Source organism: Acinonyx jubatus, chromosome D3 (genome assembly GCF_027475565.1).
Source record: "Acinonyx jubatus isolate Ajub_Pintada_27869175 chromosome D3, VMU_Ajub_asm_v1.0, whole genome shotgun sequence".
In the NCBI taxonomy this organism is placed as follows: domain Eukaryota; kingdom Metazoa; phylum Chordata; class Mammalia; order Carnivora; family Felidae; genus Acinonyx; species Acinonyx jubatus.
In genome coordinates this window covers 86,614,147-86,630,516 of record NC_069392.1, presented here as the reverse complement: position 1 = coordinate 86,630,516, position 16,370 = coordinate 86,614,147, and the positions used below count along the sequence as shown (strand labels likewise).

Here is a 16,370-nt window from a genome sequence, read left to right as displayed (position 1 = left end):
TCTTAACTGCAGACAGCAAACTGATGCTTTCCAGAGGGGAGATTTGAAATAGGTGGGGATGGGGTGAAATCGGGAAAGGGGATTAAAAGGACACTTATCATGATGAGCACTGAGTAATGTACAGCATTGTTGAATCACTATATTGTCCACCTGAAGCTAATATAACACTGTATGCTAACTGTACTGGAATTTAAAGACAGATGGAAAAAAAGAAAATAATAATGATCATAAATAATAATAATAAATAATAAAAAGGAAAGCAGTTAGGGAGACATAACACTAATAAGTGAGAAGGAATTTTAGTGACTTTGGCATTAACAAAAGTTACTATAAGTTAAAAAAAATTAATTACCAAAAGGGAACAAAATTTATAAACATGTGGCACAATACTGAAAAATGATCAAATGTTCGTGAATAGACATTTAACATTACAGCCGATATGTTTTATGATTCTTTATTAAAATTTTAAATGCAGTTTTCTTTACACTTAGTGTTGTGACTGCTATTCTTTCTCTCATCATCCCTTACCTAATTCAGATATGTTCAAAATTATTTTTGTGGTCTCTACTGAAGTTTTTATTTCTTACAGATCAGCAACATGTAGGCATAAATGTCTCAGACGCATGTAGGATTTTCAACATCAGAATAGAGTCAAATGCTATTTCAGGAAATCTGGTGCATGCTCACCACCTAGTGGTGAGAATGGGAACATGTGAGGATTTCAAAACAACCCAAAAGAAGGGAGTGAATTTAGTGAAATACTAAGTTCACTCATTAGCTTTAAATATAAAGTAAGTTATAGATGTTATGTGAAAACTACTATGTTACTAGTTAAAATATGAAAGACAAAATAGATTTTTAAGAATACTATTTTATTTTTTTCATGAAAAGTTAAAAGATTTTTACCAATTACTATATGTGTGTGTGTGTGTACATATATATTTCTACATATTATTTACAATAAAAGCTAAATATATATTTATATATATATACATTTATATATATATCTACATATTATTTATAATAAAAGCTAAATGTAACTTGTGAATATCCTACAAATAGTCATTGTCACCATTTTGGCTTATTTCCAGTAAAATTTTCCACATGTATCTTTGTGCGTGAGGCTTTATAATTTACAGTGATCTGTGTCCTCATTTCTCACCCAACTTTATACCTTAGTAATTTCTCATCTTATTCTCTGTTCCCTTCAAAAATAAGAAATCTGTCACCATAATTTTTGAACACTGGGGCAAGACTTCTCAAGATTTTGCTTTTTCTTTTGTTCTGGTTTGTGTATCGAGTGGTAAACTAATGACATTGGAGTCATCTGGATTAAACAAAGTTAAACGGGCTTCGTGGCACAAGAGCTCTGTGAACAAGGGTCCACCAAAAGCTGACTTATGGAAGGAAGAGCACCATAGTTCATCTTACTTACTAATCCACAATACATTTCTTCCCGCTAGAGCAAATTGTTGCATTAAAATTTGTGTTTCCAAAGAATTTATCATGAGATGTTTGGATAAATGTTCACTTATGGTATTTTAAATTGAAATTTCAAGCCTGGATTTAAGGTACCCGTAGATATTCTCGAAACCTGCATCTGTGCGTCGTGTTTCTCTGTCCTGAAAATCGTGTCACTCAGTTGCCGGACACTCTTGTCACTTATGTCCAAACCTCAGTTTATAAGATCACTAGAGACTTCAAAAGAATACGCCTTGATTTTATAGTGGGACCAAAACACCACGATCTGTTCTGCACACTCGCTTTTCTTGCCTTCCAAGATGGCGTCTGCATAGCTCTCTTTACGATTTGGAATTAGAAAATGCATATTATCCTCATGGTCTTGTTTTCCTGCAAATCGAGGAATATCATAACATACATCTAAACCTTCTTCCTGGAAAGTAGTACAAACACTTGTTAAAATCTTCCTTTTATTGAAGTTAGTGAGCAAACAATCCATTTTCTGTTTCTTTTTTAGAGTTAAAAACTTGAGTGATATTTTACACTGGGCATGGGTATAGCAAAGGGATATACTTCCCAAGATCTTTAAATAAGTTAGCAAGGCTCAGTTTCAGGAATGTCTTGAACATATCTTAGAAAAGTGTCTTACAAACATAAAAAACAATTGGGGGGCCTGGGTGGCTCAGTTGGTTGAAAGCCTGACTCTTCGTTTCCACTCAGGTCATGATCTCACGGTTTCACGAGTTCAAGCCCCACATTGGGCCCTGCACTGAGAATGCAAGACCTGCTTGGGATTCTCTCTCTCTCCCTCTCTTCCTTCCTTTCCTGTGCTTGCACTCTCTCTGTCTCTCTCAAAATAAATAAATAAACTGAAAAAGAAAAAAAAAGTTGTCTTTATTGTGTAGTTGCCTATAAAAAGTGGAGACTGTGTATAGACTTACTTTTTTTTTTCCTTTTTATAGGTAAATACTAGAGCCACATAGAATCAAAGAGCTTGGAGCTTCAGATTTGTGGTGTATTAGTGACTCTTTTCACATTTAAATACATTACTGAATTCATATGATTGATTTCGAGAGAGAGAGAGGGATAAACACCTTCATTTCTACAGGTTGTGAGGTTCATTATTTGCATTACCTACCCTTACGTTACTTCATGTAATATTAGAAGCAACTTGAAACCACTCAAGCGGGGGTTGTCCGCTGAGCACTCAGGACGGGATGTTTGTAAATGAATGATGGAGGTTGTAGAAGATAACAGCTTGGAGAAAGATATGCTAGGGAAATTTACGAAGATAAATGTCCCCAGACGTTTTTGCGGAAGTGATGTTTCATGACGCATGACTTTATTCCCCAGTCTCTTACGAGTGGGTATGAACTGGGCTGTTGCTGAGGCTGTGCACCCAGCTGTGGCGGTCAGTGTCCATTGGATCTGCCTGGTCGGGTCCCATGAAGAACTGATTGTTACATATTTTAAATCTCACCCCTGCATGTAATAGCTTATAGAGCTATGTGCTACAACCCGTTTCATTATATTATTTCTCTTACAACGTTGTATTAGCTAAAGAACAGCTATGCTTTTTTGTTACACAAGAAGGTAAACACCTCTGTGTAGAACTCCTCTTTTCAGAGTTTATTGATTGCACGCTGTTATGTGTGAAACCCCTGCTCCATTCTTTGCAGCCTGCATTCTCATTTGGTGTTGACGAGATCTCTGTGAATGACCGTCCTCACTTCACAAATTAGGAAATGTGAAATATTAGGTCACTGAACTTGTCTATTCTGTATCTCCTTAACATCGTGTGTTTTATTGGTTGATTTAATTTTGGCTAATTATTACCGTCATTCAAGAAGAGCTAATGTGTGCTTACTGTACCTCGGACAACAGTGGTTACAGGTTTTAAAGATCGATCACATTTAATTTTCACAGATGTGTGTGGTAGTTAAGATTCGCCCCCTGTATAGATGTTACTGAAACTCGGGGATTTTGAGGCACGTTCGCTCAAGGTCACACAACCTGGAAGTGATGGATCTGGGTTTCAGTCTCAGATATTGTGAATCGACGGCTCCTGTGCGATGCTCCCCTGCCCGAGCAGCTGCACGCACAGTTCTAATGCTTGTGTCCATAGGCTGGCACTCTCCTAAGTTCTGTGCGTACTTAAATCGCTTAGGTAAGTGTTATCCTTATCCCCGTTTTACAGATGTGACAACTGGGCCTATCCTCAGGGATTATCACTCCTTGCAGCCGAGACCCAGCTCTGCCCACAGTAGCATTGTCGGGATCCTTCCATCCCGTGGTGAAGTCTCTGCAGAACACAGGCGAAGCTTCATCCTAACGTGCAGTCTCCTACATAGGCAAACAAACCAACCAACAAAAAAAGACTGGTTGCTCGAATGCGTCTGTACTGGTGCAGGAGGGAGGAGGGAACAGTGAGGCAAGACCCATTTTTCAGTGTCAGACTATCCATTCTGTGTTACCTGAATGATTTAAATCAGGAGCAACGCTGTGCTTGCACACATGACATTCTGTTGGCCGACTAGAATATTCCACTACTCTCAGTTTCTGACTTTTTTTTTTTCTTAAAATGAAATACTTAGCATTGCATCTGGGTAATGAAATGGTGAGGTTCCATAAACCCTTCCACCGAAGCGAGATTGAAAGAGCTGTGGTCATCGTATCTAAGTACACTTTAAAAGCAATTCAGAGACAAAAAGCCATAAAAATAGTTCCTCCTGTGTCTTTTCTAAAAGCCAACGCGAAGCTGTATTTGCTCTTCCGCTGACAACAGAAAACCTCCTTCCAGAAAGAAGTAGACTCTTTTGATCATGGGAACTGGGCGCGTGAGGTACTCCGAACCGTAAGGATTGTTTCCTCAGCTGCCGCGTTTTTGTGGGTGAATCCCACCCTTCACTTGAGCTTCTTCCAGATAATTTTAGGAAATAAGGAAGCTGGTATTTAAGAGGCAAGAGCTTTTGGCAACGTATACTGAAGTTCTAAGCAGAACCAGTCCTCCGCCAACTGGGAGGATGTGTCTGGGTCAGCAATGGTGAGCGAGCCAAGGAAAGGACGCTGAGCTGTAGTCTCTGAGAATATCGCAAATCAGACTGCCCTTGAAGACCATTCATGGCATGGAGGTTAGCTCTCCACTACTCACCACACCTGTTGGAGTCTTCCGTTTCCTGGGATACTCAGCTAGCACCCTGGCTGGACTTAACCTTTTGCTCGGTAATATTAATCAATTAAACCTCTCTGTTGAATATTTACCATAAGCCTAGGAGCGTTAAACCGTATGAAAGCTTAAAAATGAAAAATTTTTGAAGGCATTGCCCTTCGTCTCAAAGAACATGTGGGAAAGATGATAAGCATATGCTAACCGCCAAGCTCTGTTTAAAATTATAAGTATAATAGGATTTAAGAAAAAGATAATTTTCTCAGTAGCTTGGAATAGTATTTCAAAACTGTACAGATAATACAATGCAGATATGATTTGGATAACAGAACGGAGAAAGGATATTCCAGGGCAGAGAGAGAGAGAGAGAGAGAGAGAGAGAGAGAGAAGGAACTGTGTTTGGCCACTGAGCCACAGATAACGGGAGTGTGCTGAGGGTCATGGGAAATAAGGTCGGTATCCAGAGTGTGTCCAGACATCCTTGAAAACACAAGAAGAACATAGCTTGCTTTGGGAGGCAGGAAGTTGCAATATTTTCAATAGGAGATAGAAATAGGAATCTTTGATGAACCATTGCATACCTGCATTTATTTTTTTTAAGTTTGTTTATTTATTTTGAGAGAGGGGGAGGCCCCGAGAGGGAGAGAGAGAATCCTAAGCAGGCTCTGCACTGGCAGCGTGGAGCCCGACTTGGGGCTCTAACTCGCAAACTGTAAGAGCGTGACCTGAGCTGAAACCAAGAGTCAGACGCTTAACCGACTGAGCCACCCAGGCACCCCGCAGATCTGCATTTACAGGAGAGAAATATTCAGACGTACAATAACGAGAACACTCAGAAGCCACTATGTTGTATTTTTGGTGTTGTCTATGAAACAACATTTATTTTTGTTCAAGGACTCTAAGTTGTTACACATTTGTTTCTTAGCCGCTGCAAGATTTGCTTTTTTTATCTTTCTTGTTTGCATAGCAATTCTGTAAATACTGGCAAAAGTAAGAGAAAAGATAGTCTAGTACCTGCAATAATAGAAAATTTAAAAAGCAAGACGATCCCAGTTAACTGGCACATTTGCCTGATCATTGGATGAAAAGAAGTGTGTCAGGAATGTGATTTATTGGCCGTCCTGGATTACCTATCCCGTTACCAGTGAAATCGCCAGAATTTAATCATAACTGATACAGGCACATGGATTTGTAGTTTTTAGGGGTTTTCTTAAACTTTTTGTTTAATGTTTATTTATTTTTGAGACCGAGAGAGACAGAGCATGAGCGTGGGAGGGGCAGAGAGAGAGGGAGACACAGAATCCGAAGCAGGCTTCAGGCTCCAAGGTGTCAGCACAGAACCCGATGTGGGGCTCGAGCTCAGGAACCACGAGATCATGACCTGAGCCGAAGTCGGTCGCTTAACTGACTGAACCACCCAGGTGCCCCTGGATTTGTAGTTTATAAGAGATGTTCACAACCAAGAAGCAGCAGAACTACAAACACGACTGCATTTGGAGCATTTGGAATTCACGGTTTGGTGCTCTTACGAGTATTCTATTGTATTTTGTTCAATTACAGAATGCAGAGTCATTTTTATTCACATACTTAAAATTGTAAAATCTAGTGTATCCTACTTAATAGTAACTGTACTAATTTTTCCAACTCATCCTGGAAGGGAAGTAAGTATTTATGCTCTCTTAAAGGTTTTCTTCACTCGGCGGATAAGTGTATTTTCATTTTTTAAGTTTATTTATTTACTTTGAGAGTAGGGGAGGGGCAGAGAGAGAGGGAGAGAGAATCTGCACTGTCAGCTCAGAGCCCGACATGAGGGCTCCCTGTGAGATCATGACCTGAGCCAAAATCAAGAGCTGGATGCTTAACCGACTGAGCCACCCAGGTGCCCTGATAACTCTGTTTTCAGTACCACCAGCGTCTCTTAGGACGTGTGTATTTCTTATGGTTTTTTACTAAAACATTTTGCAACCACTCCACTCGCAGAAAACGCCTTTTCGTTCTGTGTGCACAGTTTGACAACATTCATTATCTGCTTAACAGACCATATCTGTTCTGCAAGAGCCATTACGGTTGACTACAGAAATTTAAATTTAGCTCCATACTAAAGAGCAGATTTTTGCGATAATGCATCAGATCATTAAAGTTTATATTATAACAGGCTTATATGATGTTTAACAAGGCACTAGCCCATGTTAAGCATGATACTTCCTTTTCAAAATGACCACCATGTATTTTCTACCTTTTAATGTGTTTTTTCCCCGAAAATGACTATTGCATTTTTTTTTTTTAATCTTTTGCCAGACTTTAAGACCATAAAGTCAAACTCTAGCCAAGGAAAGAAGGAACTAGTCTTCTGGAAGCGGGATAGGGGGAAGGGTGTGGAGAGCCAGAAGGAATCCCTTTGCTTGAGTTAGCTACATCTTCACCATGTTTCTGATTTGCAAGACTTGAGTGTGTTTTGTTTGTTTGTTTTGTTTCATTTTGTTTTGTTTTGTATTGTTTTTTGGCTAGGATTTCTCTAAGAGTGTTAAAATACACCAAGTTGCCTTATGCAAATTATTTGTTTGACACTTGTGGTTAATATAGCAAATGTACCTAAAAAGGGTAACTTTCTAAAATACCTGTTGATATATAGTCTTGAAGGTGTGAAAATCATTACAACATGACTGTGGTATTTAGACAATACTGATCATTAGTAAATCTTTATTGATCGATTTTCTAACCACTGTAAATTATGTGTTTTGTATCTAATATGCTTTTCTAGGATAGTCATCCTTAAAAGGATCTTAGAACAATTACTGAACAAAAAAACCCACGAAACACAGAAATTACATTTTAGAAGATATGTGGGATCATTGTGAAGTTAAAAGCACGGTCTGTGAACTATAATCCCTAATTCAGTATTACTCTAGCGACTGATTTTTCTTTTTTTTTTTTTTTTACCGTCTATTTATTATTGAGAGACAGACACAGAGCACGAGCAGGGGAGGGGTAGAGAGAGGGGGAGACACAGAATCCGAAGTAGGCTCCAGGCTCTGAGCGGTCATCACAGAGCCCCACGTGGGGCTCGAACTCACAAACCGCGAGATCATGACCTGAGCCGAAGTCGGTCGCCCAACCAACTGAGCCACCCAAGTGCCCCTAGAGACTGATTTTTCTAAACATCCTATTACTCTGTTAAAAAAAAGGAATGTATTTTCCTAATATGGAAGTCCTATCTAACCTTATACGTTGCTACATTAAACTTGTACTATTTCTCATATCTTTGTATTGTATACCTTCTGGGCATCCTTCCTTTATCTCCCAGCACCCTAAATGCGCATTGTAATCTGGCGATCATGGACCATTGTAACATAATGCTACTAGAATGTGTGAAATACATGAAAGTAGGTTAATTTCATCAATCATGTTGATGGGAATAATATATATTTTTCTTATGTTGTTCAGGATCAATTTTCTCTTGTTCTGAATTTCCCTGACATTTTTTGTTTTGTTCATTTGTTCAAATAATGCAGTAGAGATTTGCTTAATGTCTACTTTCTTCGTTCGTGTTTTGTAAACATATGCTTTACAAAATTATTTCAATATTAATTAATTAAATTAAGACTTTTTGCATAATACAACTAAATTTGTACATACAGAATTCCAGTGTAAAGCATCATGTTATGCATGTAGTGGGCACTTAATTTTCGTTAAATGAATGCAGCAAGTCAAAAACAAAAAAAAAGAACGCACCCATATAGATAATGTACTTCATTGTTATCATGGAAACCCTCCTGTGGTAGCTTTATAAGCTAGGCACATCTAGAGAAGGGCCAGCTCTGTTCACAACATGGGAAATAATTACCACAATAGCAACCCCTGAGAATGGAATGTCGGATCGTTTATCTCAATTTGATGGCAAATTATCATTCTCATCTTTTTGTTTTTTGATTTGCAATCAGAGTGATTTACTACTGAATCACAGTTATAACTTTTTTGTTTGCTTTTTTTTCTTCTTCTTATTTTTAGCTCCCTGTGAAGGCAATACATTCTTCTGCCATAGCAACATGTGTATTAACAATACACTGGTCTGCAATGGACTCCAGAACTGTGTGTATCCTTGGGATGAAAATCATTGTAAAGGTAAAGACCGGTTCTTAAAATTTGCAAAATTCCTCTGCCTGTAGAGTGGGAAGAAGTTTATTACAGTGCTTGGATGTATCAGACTTAAAAATGGACTGTCTATGAACTGTCTCAAGCTTCGTGTGTTTTGGTATTTCATTTGTAAACCTTAGTCTTTGCTTTCACCAGAAGTTTCCTCATTCGTTGATGCATAGTAGAGTATCCTTAACACTGGGATGCTCATTAAAGACATCTCATGAGAGCCTGCAGAGCCATGGAGAGGAAATGAAGCTTCTAGTGCAGTGTGTTTTTCCTATCAGACCTGGTGCCCTTCATCTCGGCCTGCAACTCTCCCTTATTCCAATGTCTTCATCGGATAGTAAACACACATTCTAGAGGTCAAGTGCGTTCAAGGAACATTTGTGCTTTCAGGTACTCCGAGCCACTTAGCTCAACTTCCAATTTTGCTCCCCGAATGCTTTTCTTCCTTTCCCATGAAAATACCTTCCAGCACCCCTGCTCCCTTCTCTAGCCTGTACACAAAGGTCTGTTTACTTGGATAGCAATCCTCGGCTTTGCTATGAATGTTGTGTGTTTTACCTGAAAATGCCAGGTATATTCTTTTACTCACATTCAATATTACCTGACTGGCAAAGAAAAAGGAACAGGCAATGAACTCTTTCATGTTCAAAGTCCAGTATTGTCTATTGAACCATCTTCTGTGGACAGAAGCAGACAGGCATCGCCACCCTAGCCATGGTTGACGCAGTGAGAAAGGCCCAGCCTCTCAATTATTTTGAGGGTGGGAGTAGGTGATTATTCAAGGAGCCACTTCTGAATGGATGGATAGGAAATTACGTAATTTGTGCAGTAGAATCTTAAATTGGCACTGTTAATGACTGGTAGTCCGAAGCTTTATTTGTCTAACGGGATTGGTTCCCACATGTATAGGGACTATTTCACATGAGAGTGGACGGAAGAGAATGTGGACAGATATGCATTATGAGCTTTCAGGCTTCTCTCCTCCAACTGGCAGAACCACTATTTTGATTTCTGATTCATTCTTTTTTGAGAGGGGATCACACCTTTACAGGTTTGACTGTTGTTATTGGCTCACCTCAGAGACACTGTGGGTTCAGTTCCAGACCACCGCGATACAGTGAGCCAAACGAATATTTTGGTTTCCTAGTGCATATAAAAGTTGTTTGCACTATTCTGTAGTCTAGTAAGTGTGCGATAGCAATATGTCTGTAGAAACAATGTGCATACCTTAATTAAAAAAAATACTTTATTTCTTGGGGCGCCTGGGTGGCTCAGTCAGTTAAGCGTCTAACTTCAGCTCAGGTCATGATCTCATGGGTTGTGGGTTCGAGCCCTGTGTCAGGCTCTGTGCTGGCAGCTCGGAGCCTGAAGCCTGCTTCGGATTCTGTGTCTCCCTCGCTCTCTCCCTCTCTCTCTCTGTCCCCACTCATGCTTTGTCTCTCTTTCAAAAATAAGTAAACATTAAAAAAAAATTTTTTAAAGTGCTTTCTTGCTAAAAAGTGCTGGCCATCATCAATGCTTTCAGCGAGTCCGAATCTCTGGTAACAGGTCACCGTAATAAATGTAATAATAATGAAAAACTTTGGAATGTTGCAAGAACTATCAAAATGTGACCTGGAGGCACGAAGTGAGCAAATGCTGTTGGAAAAATTGTGCTGATAGACTTGCTCGATGCAGGGCTGCCACAGACCTCCAATTTTTAAAAAAAAACACATGTCTGTGAAGGACAAGATGAAGGGCAATAAAATGAGGTATGCCTGTAATTTATTGGAGTTAGTTTCATGTACTAACCTACAGTATGTTCTAAGTAATTCGCTGTGCCCTGGAAAAGAATGCATTTTGCCATTGTTAGGTGAATTGTGCTATAGATGTAGGTTGATAGCACTGTTCGTCTTCCATTTCTGTTTTTATTTCCTACCATGTTTTATCTATTTTTAAAAAATCCTCTAATGATTATGGTTGAACTGCTTCTTTCTTCACTTCTGTAAGCTTTCATTTTATGTATTTTTGAGTTTAGTTGTTGGGTCTGTACATGTTTGAAATTATTGTGCTTTCCTGATGGATTGACCCTTTTATCAATCATTATCAAATGATCTTCTTGTTTTTAATAACTTTTTGCTTTAAAGTATTTTGTCTAATGTTAGCACATCCACTCTAGATTTCTTATAAATACGGTTTGTATTGCAATCTTTTTCCATCCATTGGCCTTTAGTCCATCTATATCTTTGAATGCAAAGTATGCCTTCTATAGACAGGATATAGTCGCATCTCATTTTTTGATCCATTCTGAAAACCTTTGCCTTTTCATTGGATTGTTTAATCCCTTCATATTTCAATGCTGGTATTGGTATATAGTTGCATTTACATTGGCCATTGTACTTTCTTTTCCCCTCTGTGTCCCATGTTTTTTTATTCCTCTTTTCTTCTTTATTGCTGTCTTCTGCACCGAGTGAATATATTCCAGTGTAGCATTTGAATTCCTTTAGTGATTTTTAATGTATTTTTGGAGCTATTTTCTTAGTGGTTATTTTAGGGGTTATAACATATAGCCTAATTTCCCAAAATATATTGCAGGTTTATGCTAATTTAATCCCAATGACCTTGTTTATGTAGGTCTGTTCTCTCTTCCTTCTTACCTATTACAATTGTACATATTACTTTTATGTACGTTACAAATCAAAGAATACATCACTGTTGTTACTTTATATAATTTTAGAGCAAGTATGTATTCACATAATTCATTATATAACCCTTTCCTCCTTACCACTTCTCATTCTTTCCTTTGTTTTTTGTGAATTCACATTACCATCTGATGACACTTCCTTATTCCAAGACAGTTTTGCTCCTACTAAACTCACTTGTACTATTAATACCAAATATATTATAAGTTAAAGGCCCAACAGTACAATTTTATGCATATGATATTACTCTTTTAAAAAGTTAAGGGAAGAATGCAGAATATATATTCAATTATACCGTCCTTGGTAGTTATGTATATGATCGCCTTTATCGGCAGTGTTTATTTGCCACTTTAATTCACTTTGTACTTACTTTTCTCACGTGGGTTTGAATTACTGTCTGGAGTTGCTTGGTTTCGATCCCAAGAATTTCCTTTAATATTTCCTTTACTGCCGTAGATTCTTTCAGCATTAAATTATGTTTATTTCTGTTTACCTGGAGATGTCTATTTCATCTCCATTTTTGAAAGTTCGTCACGCTGGATATTAGATTTCGATCAACAGTTTTTGTTTTGTTTTGTTTTTTGCCTGCAGAGTTTTAAATTTGTCGACCTCTGCTTTCTGGCCTCCAAGATTTCTGATGATAAGTCACCTGTTAATCTGATTGGGAGTCCTTTCTGTGTGATGAGTTATTTCCCCCTTGCTGCTTTCAAGATTTTCTGTTTCAACATCTTTAATCTCATATGTCAGAGTGTGGGTCTCAGTTCATTTATCTTACTTGGAATTTGTTGAAATCCTTGGATTTTAGATTTGTTCATCAGATTTGGGAAGTCCTCACCCTTTATGTATGTGATTATTGTCCTGCACTTTCTTTCTCTCCTTCTTTACTCCCATCCCATGATGTTGGTGCCAGTGATGGCTTGTCTTATTTTTCTGAGGCTCTGCCCACTTTCCTGCATCCTTTCTTCTTAGTCTTCTTCACATTGCATAACGTTCCTTCACCTATCTGCACATTTGCTGTTCTTTTCCTAGTCCAGCTGAAATGTACTGCTGAGTCACTCAAATGCAGTTTTTATTTCTGTGACCATGCCGCTCAACTCTAGATTTTTCACTTTTTTCTTTTTTAGAATTTGTTTCTTTTTTTTAAGTTTTTTAATGCCTATTTATTTTTGAAAGAGGAAGAGACAGAGAGTGAGCAGGGGAGAGCAGAGAGAGAGGGAGACATAGAATCCGAAGCAGGTTCCAGGCTCCGAGCTGCCAGCACAGAGCCCCACGCGGGGCTCGGACTCACAAACCGCGAGATCATGACCTGAGCTGAAGTCGGACGCTCAACCGACTGAGCCACCCAGGCGCCCCTCATAATTTCTGTTTCTTCGTTGCTGTTCTGCATACAATGAGGGTTTCTCCTCATATTTTCCTTTACCCCCTTTAACCATTGTTTCCTTTAGTTCCTTGAACATATTTTATAACAACCGCTTTGCAATCATTGTCTCGTTGTCTGCCTAGTCTGCTGTTTGGCCCTCTCTAAGGCTTTTTAACCCCCATGTATGAATTGCGTTTTCCAGTTTCTTTGCATGCCTTGTGATATTTTGTTGAAAACTTCATGTTAGGGGCGCCTGGGTGGCTCAGTCAGCTAAGCGTCCGACTTCGGCTCAGGTCATGATCTCACAGTTAGTGGGTTCGAGCCCCGTGTCAGGCTGTGTGCTGACAGCTCAGAGCCAGGAGGCTGCTTTGGGTTCTGTCTCCCTCTCTCTCTGCCTCTCCCCTGCTCATGCTCTTTGTCTCTCAAAAATGAATAAACATTAAAAAAAAGAAAAGAAGATAAAAAAAGAAAACTTCATGCTAAATAATGTGCTGTAGCAATTCTGGATACTGATTCCTCCCTCCCCGGGGCTTATGGCTACTTCTGTTTTCTCCTTGACTTGTTTGTGAGCACAGACCAGGCTGGCCTGTTTCAGTGACGTCTGTCCTGACGTTCCTCCACGGAGACCATGCCATGGTCTCAGATGGTCCTGGCTTAGTAAGGCGCTTTCTGACCATCCTTTGCCTGTGCTGTTTATGTGTCTCTGTTGGTATCACACCCAGCTGTTAGCCTCCACCAAGTGCCAAATGATTGCTCTGTTATTTTGGACAGTTCCCAGGAGTATAAATTGCTCCAAGGTCTGACCCAATTCAATTCCATTCTGTTGTGGGGTTAGTCTTTGAGTTCAGCCTTTATGATTTATTCTAAATTATTAGTTATTTTCCTGACATTTTACGTTAAGCTTCTACCTGTTCTCAGGTCTGGCTAGTTGCTACTGAAGAGCTTGATCGTCTCCTCTTAATCGCTTACCAGAAAATGTCTGTTGTTTTGGAGATCCCTAGGCCTGAACTTCTCCACGCTTTTCCAAACAATGTAACGTTCTTTGGGGAAAGCTCTGGCGCTCTCTGTTCTTGACTTACCTCTCTTCATGGGCAAAACGTCTGCATTACTGCTCTGAGTGATGGAGGGAGGCAGGGGCCGTGACCTACTTGTCTTGGAGTGACACCCCTACTTTATGAATAGGGTACTGTCCGAGGGTGGTAACCTCTGGCTTATCAGCTTGCCCCTCCAGGCAGACGGACAGACTCTACGAGTGAGCTTGGGCAAGTGTGCTCAGAGACAAGCATTCCCAGCCTGCTGCCCTCCTGTAGAGCTTCCATCCTACTAGTGGGGGCTGAGAGGAGGAATGGAGCCCTTGACAACTCAGCATCTCCTGCCTAGGATAGAGTACCTGCCCTAGGGATTCAGGGGGGTGGTGAGAAATGCTAGTGGTTTGCTCCTCCTGGGGAGATACTGCAGCTGTAGAAGGGAAGGCTTAGGAGGAGGAAACTCTGTGCTGTTGTCTGAAACCTCCCTAAGTGTCCATCATGGTGAATTGGGGTGGGGTTGGGAGAAATGGGTTTAAAGGCCAGGCTCTCACTGTTCTTAACGAAATTTAGTAAATTTTCTTGAATAAATGTACTTCCATTTGCTCTTTCCATTAAGATAATTTCCAGAAACTATATATATATATATATATATATATATATATATATATATGTATATATAGTATTTCCAGATACATTTCCAGATAATTTCCAGACAAAAAATATATATGCACATATATTATATTTATTTATTTAAATCACTTTTACGAGTTATGGTTGTTTCACTGGGGAAGAGGCCCATGGAAGACATCATGCCACCATTCCAGAAATTTCTGTCATGAAATTGAATTACCTTTTGATATCAGAATATTGTTGTTATTTTGAGTTCAATTATCCATGTCAGGAATAAATTCGAAACCATATAGGTAAGTCTGCGTTCCCACTAGTGGAGTTTGGGATGTTTCCTTACACCTATGAGAAGGAAAATAATTTACCGTTTTTAACATTACTAATCCATTCCCAAATGTCATGCTGAAGGTCTTGTAAGACCTTCTCCATGCATATATTTATGTTTCAAGTAGGGGTGCTGGGCAGTGGGAGGGCTGTCTCTACGGCCGGACGATAGGGCCCCTGTGAAAAGCGAAAGGTTTTGTTTCTAAAGATTCGTTTTTGTCACTCAAAGCCTGTAAGAGTCCCATGCTGAGCGTACGTCTTATTAAAGTTCTCCCTATGCGCCTTGACTACCATATTAATACGCGGTGGATTGTTTCTTGTTTTGTTTGTTGTTTTCACTCTCCTCAACCTGTAGAGAAGAGGAAAGCCAGCCTGCTGGACCAGCTCACCAACACCAGTGGGACTGTCATTGGAGTGACTTCCTGCATTGTGATCATCCTTATTATCATTTCTGTCATTGTGCAGATCAAACAGCCTCGTAAAAAATATGTCCAAAGGAAATCGGACTTTGACCAGACAGTTTTCCAGGAGGTGTTTGAACCTCCCCATTATGAGTTATGCACTCTCAGAGGGACAGGAGCTACAGCTGACTTTGCAGATGTGGCAGAGGACTTTGAAAACTACCACAAACTGCGGAGATCCTCTTCCAAGTGCGTTCACGACCACCACTGTGGGTCCCACGTGTCCAGTACGAAGGGCAGCCGCAGTAACCTCAGCACAAGAGATGCTTCTGTCTTGACGGAGATGCCCCCACAGCCCATCAAACCCCTCATCCCGCCCATGAACAGAAGAAATATCCTTGTCATGAAACACAGCTACTCGCAGGATGCCGCAGATGCCTGTGACATCGACGAGATTGAGGAGGTGCCCACGACGAGTCACAGGCTGTCCCGACACGACAAAGCCGTGCAGCGGTCAGTATCAGTAGATTTTTTGATGACGACTATAACCTGAGGACCAAAATGCCTCCAAGAATATTGTGTTCTAGTCGATCTGCATTTTTCACTCTCTCTTTTTGTTAATGATTCAAACCATAGGATCTCAATTTTTTTCCTCTCCTTTTCCTTTCCCATGTCATCCATAGGCTTCCTGAACCCTGTTTATGTACACATGTGTTTGTGTGTGAGCACACACAGACCAAAGATAGTTCATTTATTCCCATGCGTACATGACATTTACTTCTACACAGATTAGGGTTTTAATTTCTATCATAAATACGACTTGCTAATTTGCATCCACATGGTCATAAATGTCGCTCTCATCAACTTTTAATATATTTTCAGATATAAAATGATATTTGGAAGTAATTGCCTTACCAAGATGGTTAACCCATCTTGTTGAATAATTTTAATTAAAAATAACATATTTTGCAATATGATGTATTATACTTTTTGTATGACAATGAAATTACCGAAATCCTTTTTTTCTACAGATCACATAATACTTATGTTACAAATTGCATATAATAGTATGGTATGCTAAAATACAAAACATTTCTATTTAAACGTAGAGAAAAATAGTAGCAACATTTAATTCATGTTCCTTTTAACAGAAAGATACTATTATCTGTATCGAATTAT

At 39.4% G+C, this 16,370-nt stretch overlaps 1 protein-coding gene across 10 annotated transcripts in view; it reads left to right on the top strand.

The window, feature by feature from the left end:
• The window catches only part of NETO1 (neuropilin and tolloid like 1), a 127,038-nt gene that overhangs the window by 93,202 nt on the left and 17,466 nt on the right, over positions 1–16,370 (top strand). For 9 of the 10 annotated variants that reach the window (XR_008291661.1, XR_008291660.1, XM_053206024.1 and 6 more), the window contains exons 8-9: positions 8,636–8,749; positions 15,146–15,704. Coding sequence is in view for 8 of the 10 variants with exons in the window: in XM_053206024.1 (XP_053061999.1) it covers positions 8,636–8,749; positions 15,146–15,704 (673 nt within the window). In the remaining 2 variants the exon portion in view is untranslated. Of the gene's footprint in view, positions 1–8,635; positions 8,750–15,145; positions 15,705–16,370 lie in introns of those variants that run through there. The other variant, XM_053206026.1, reaches the window with a different exon arrangement.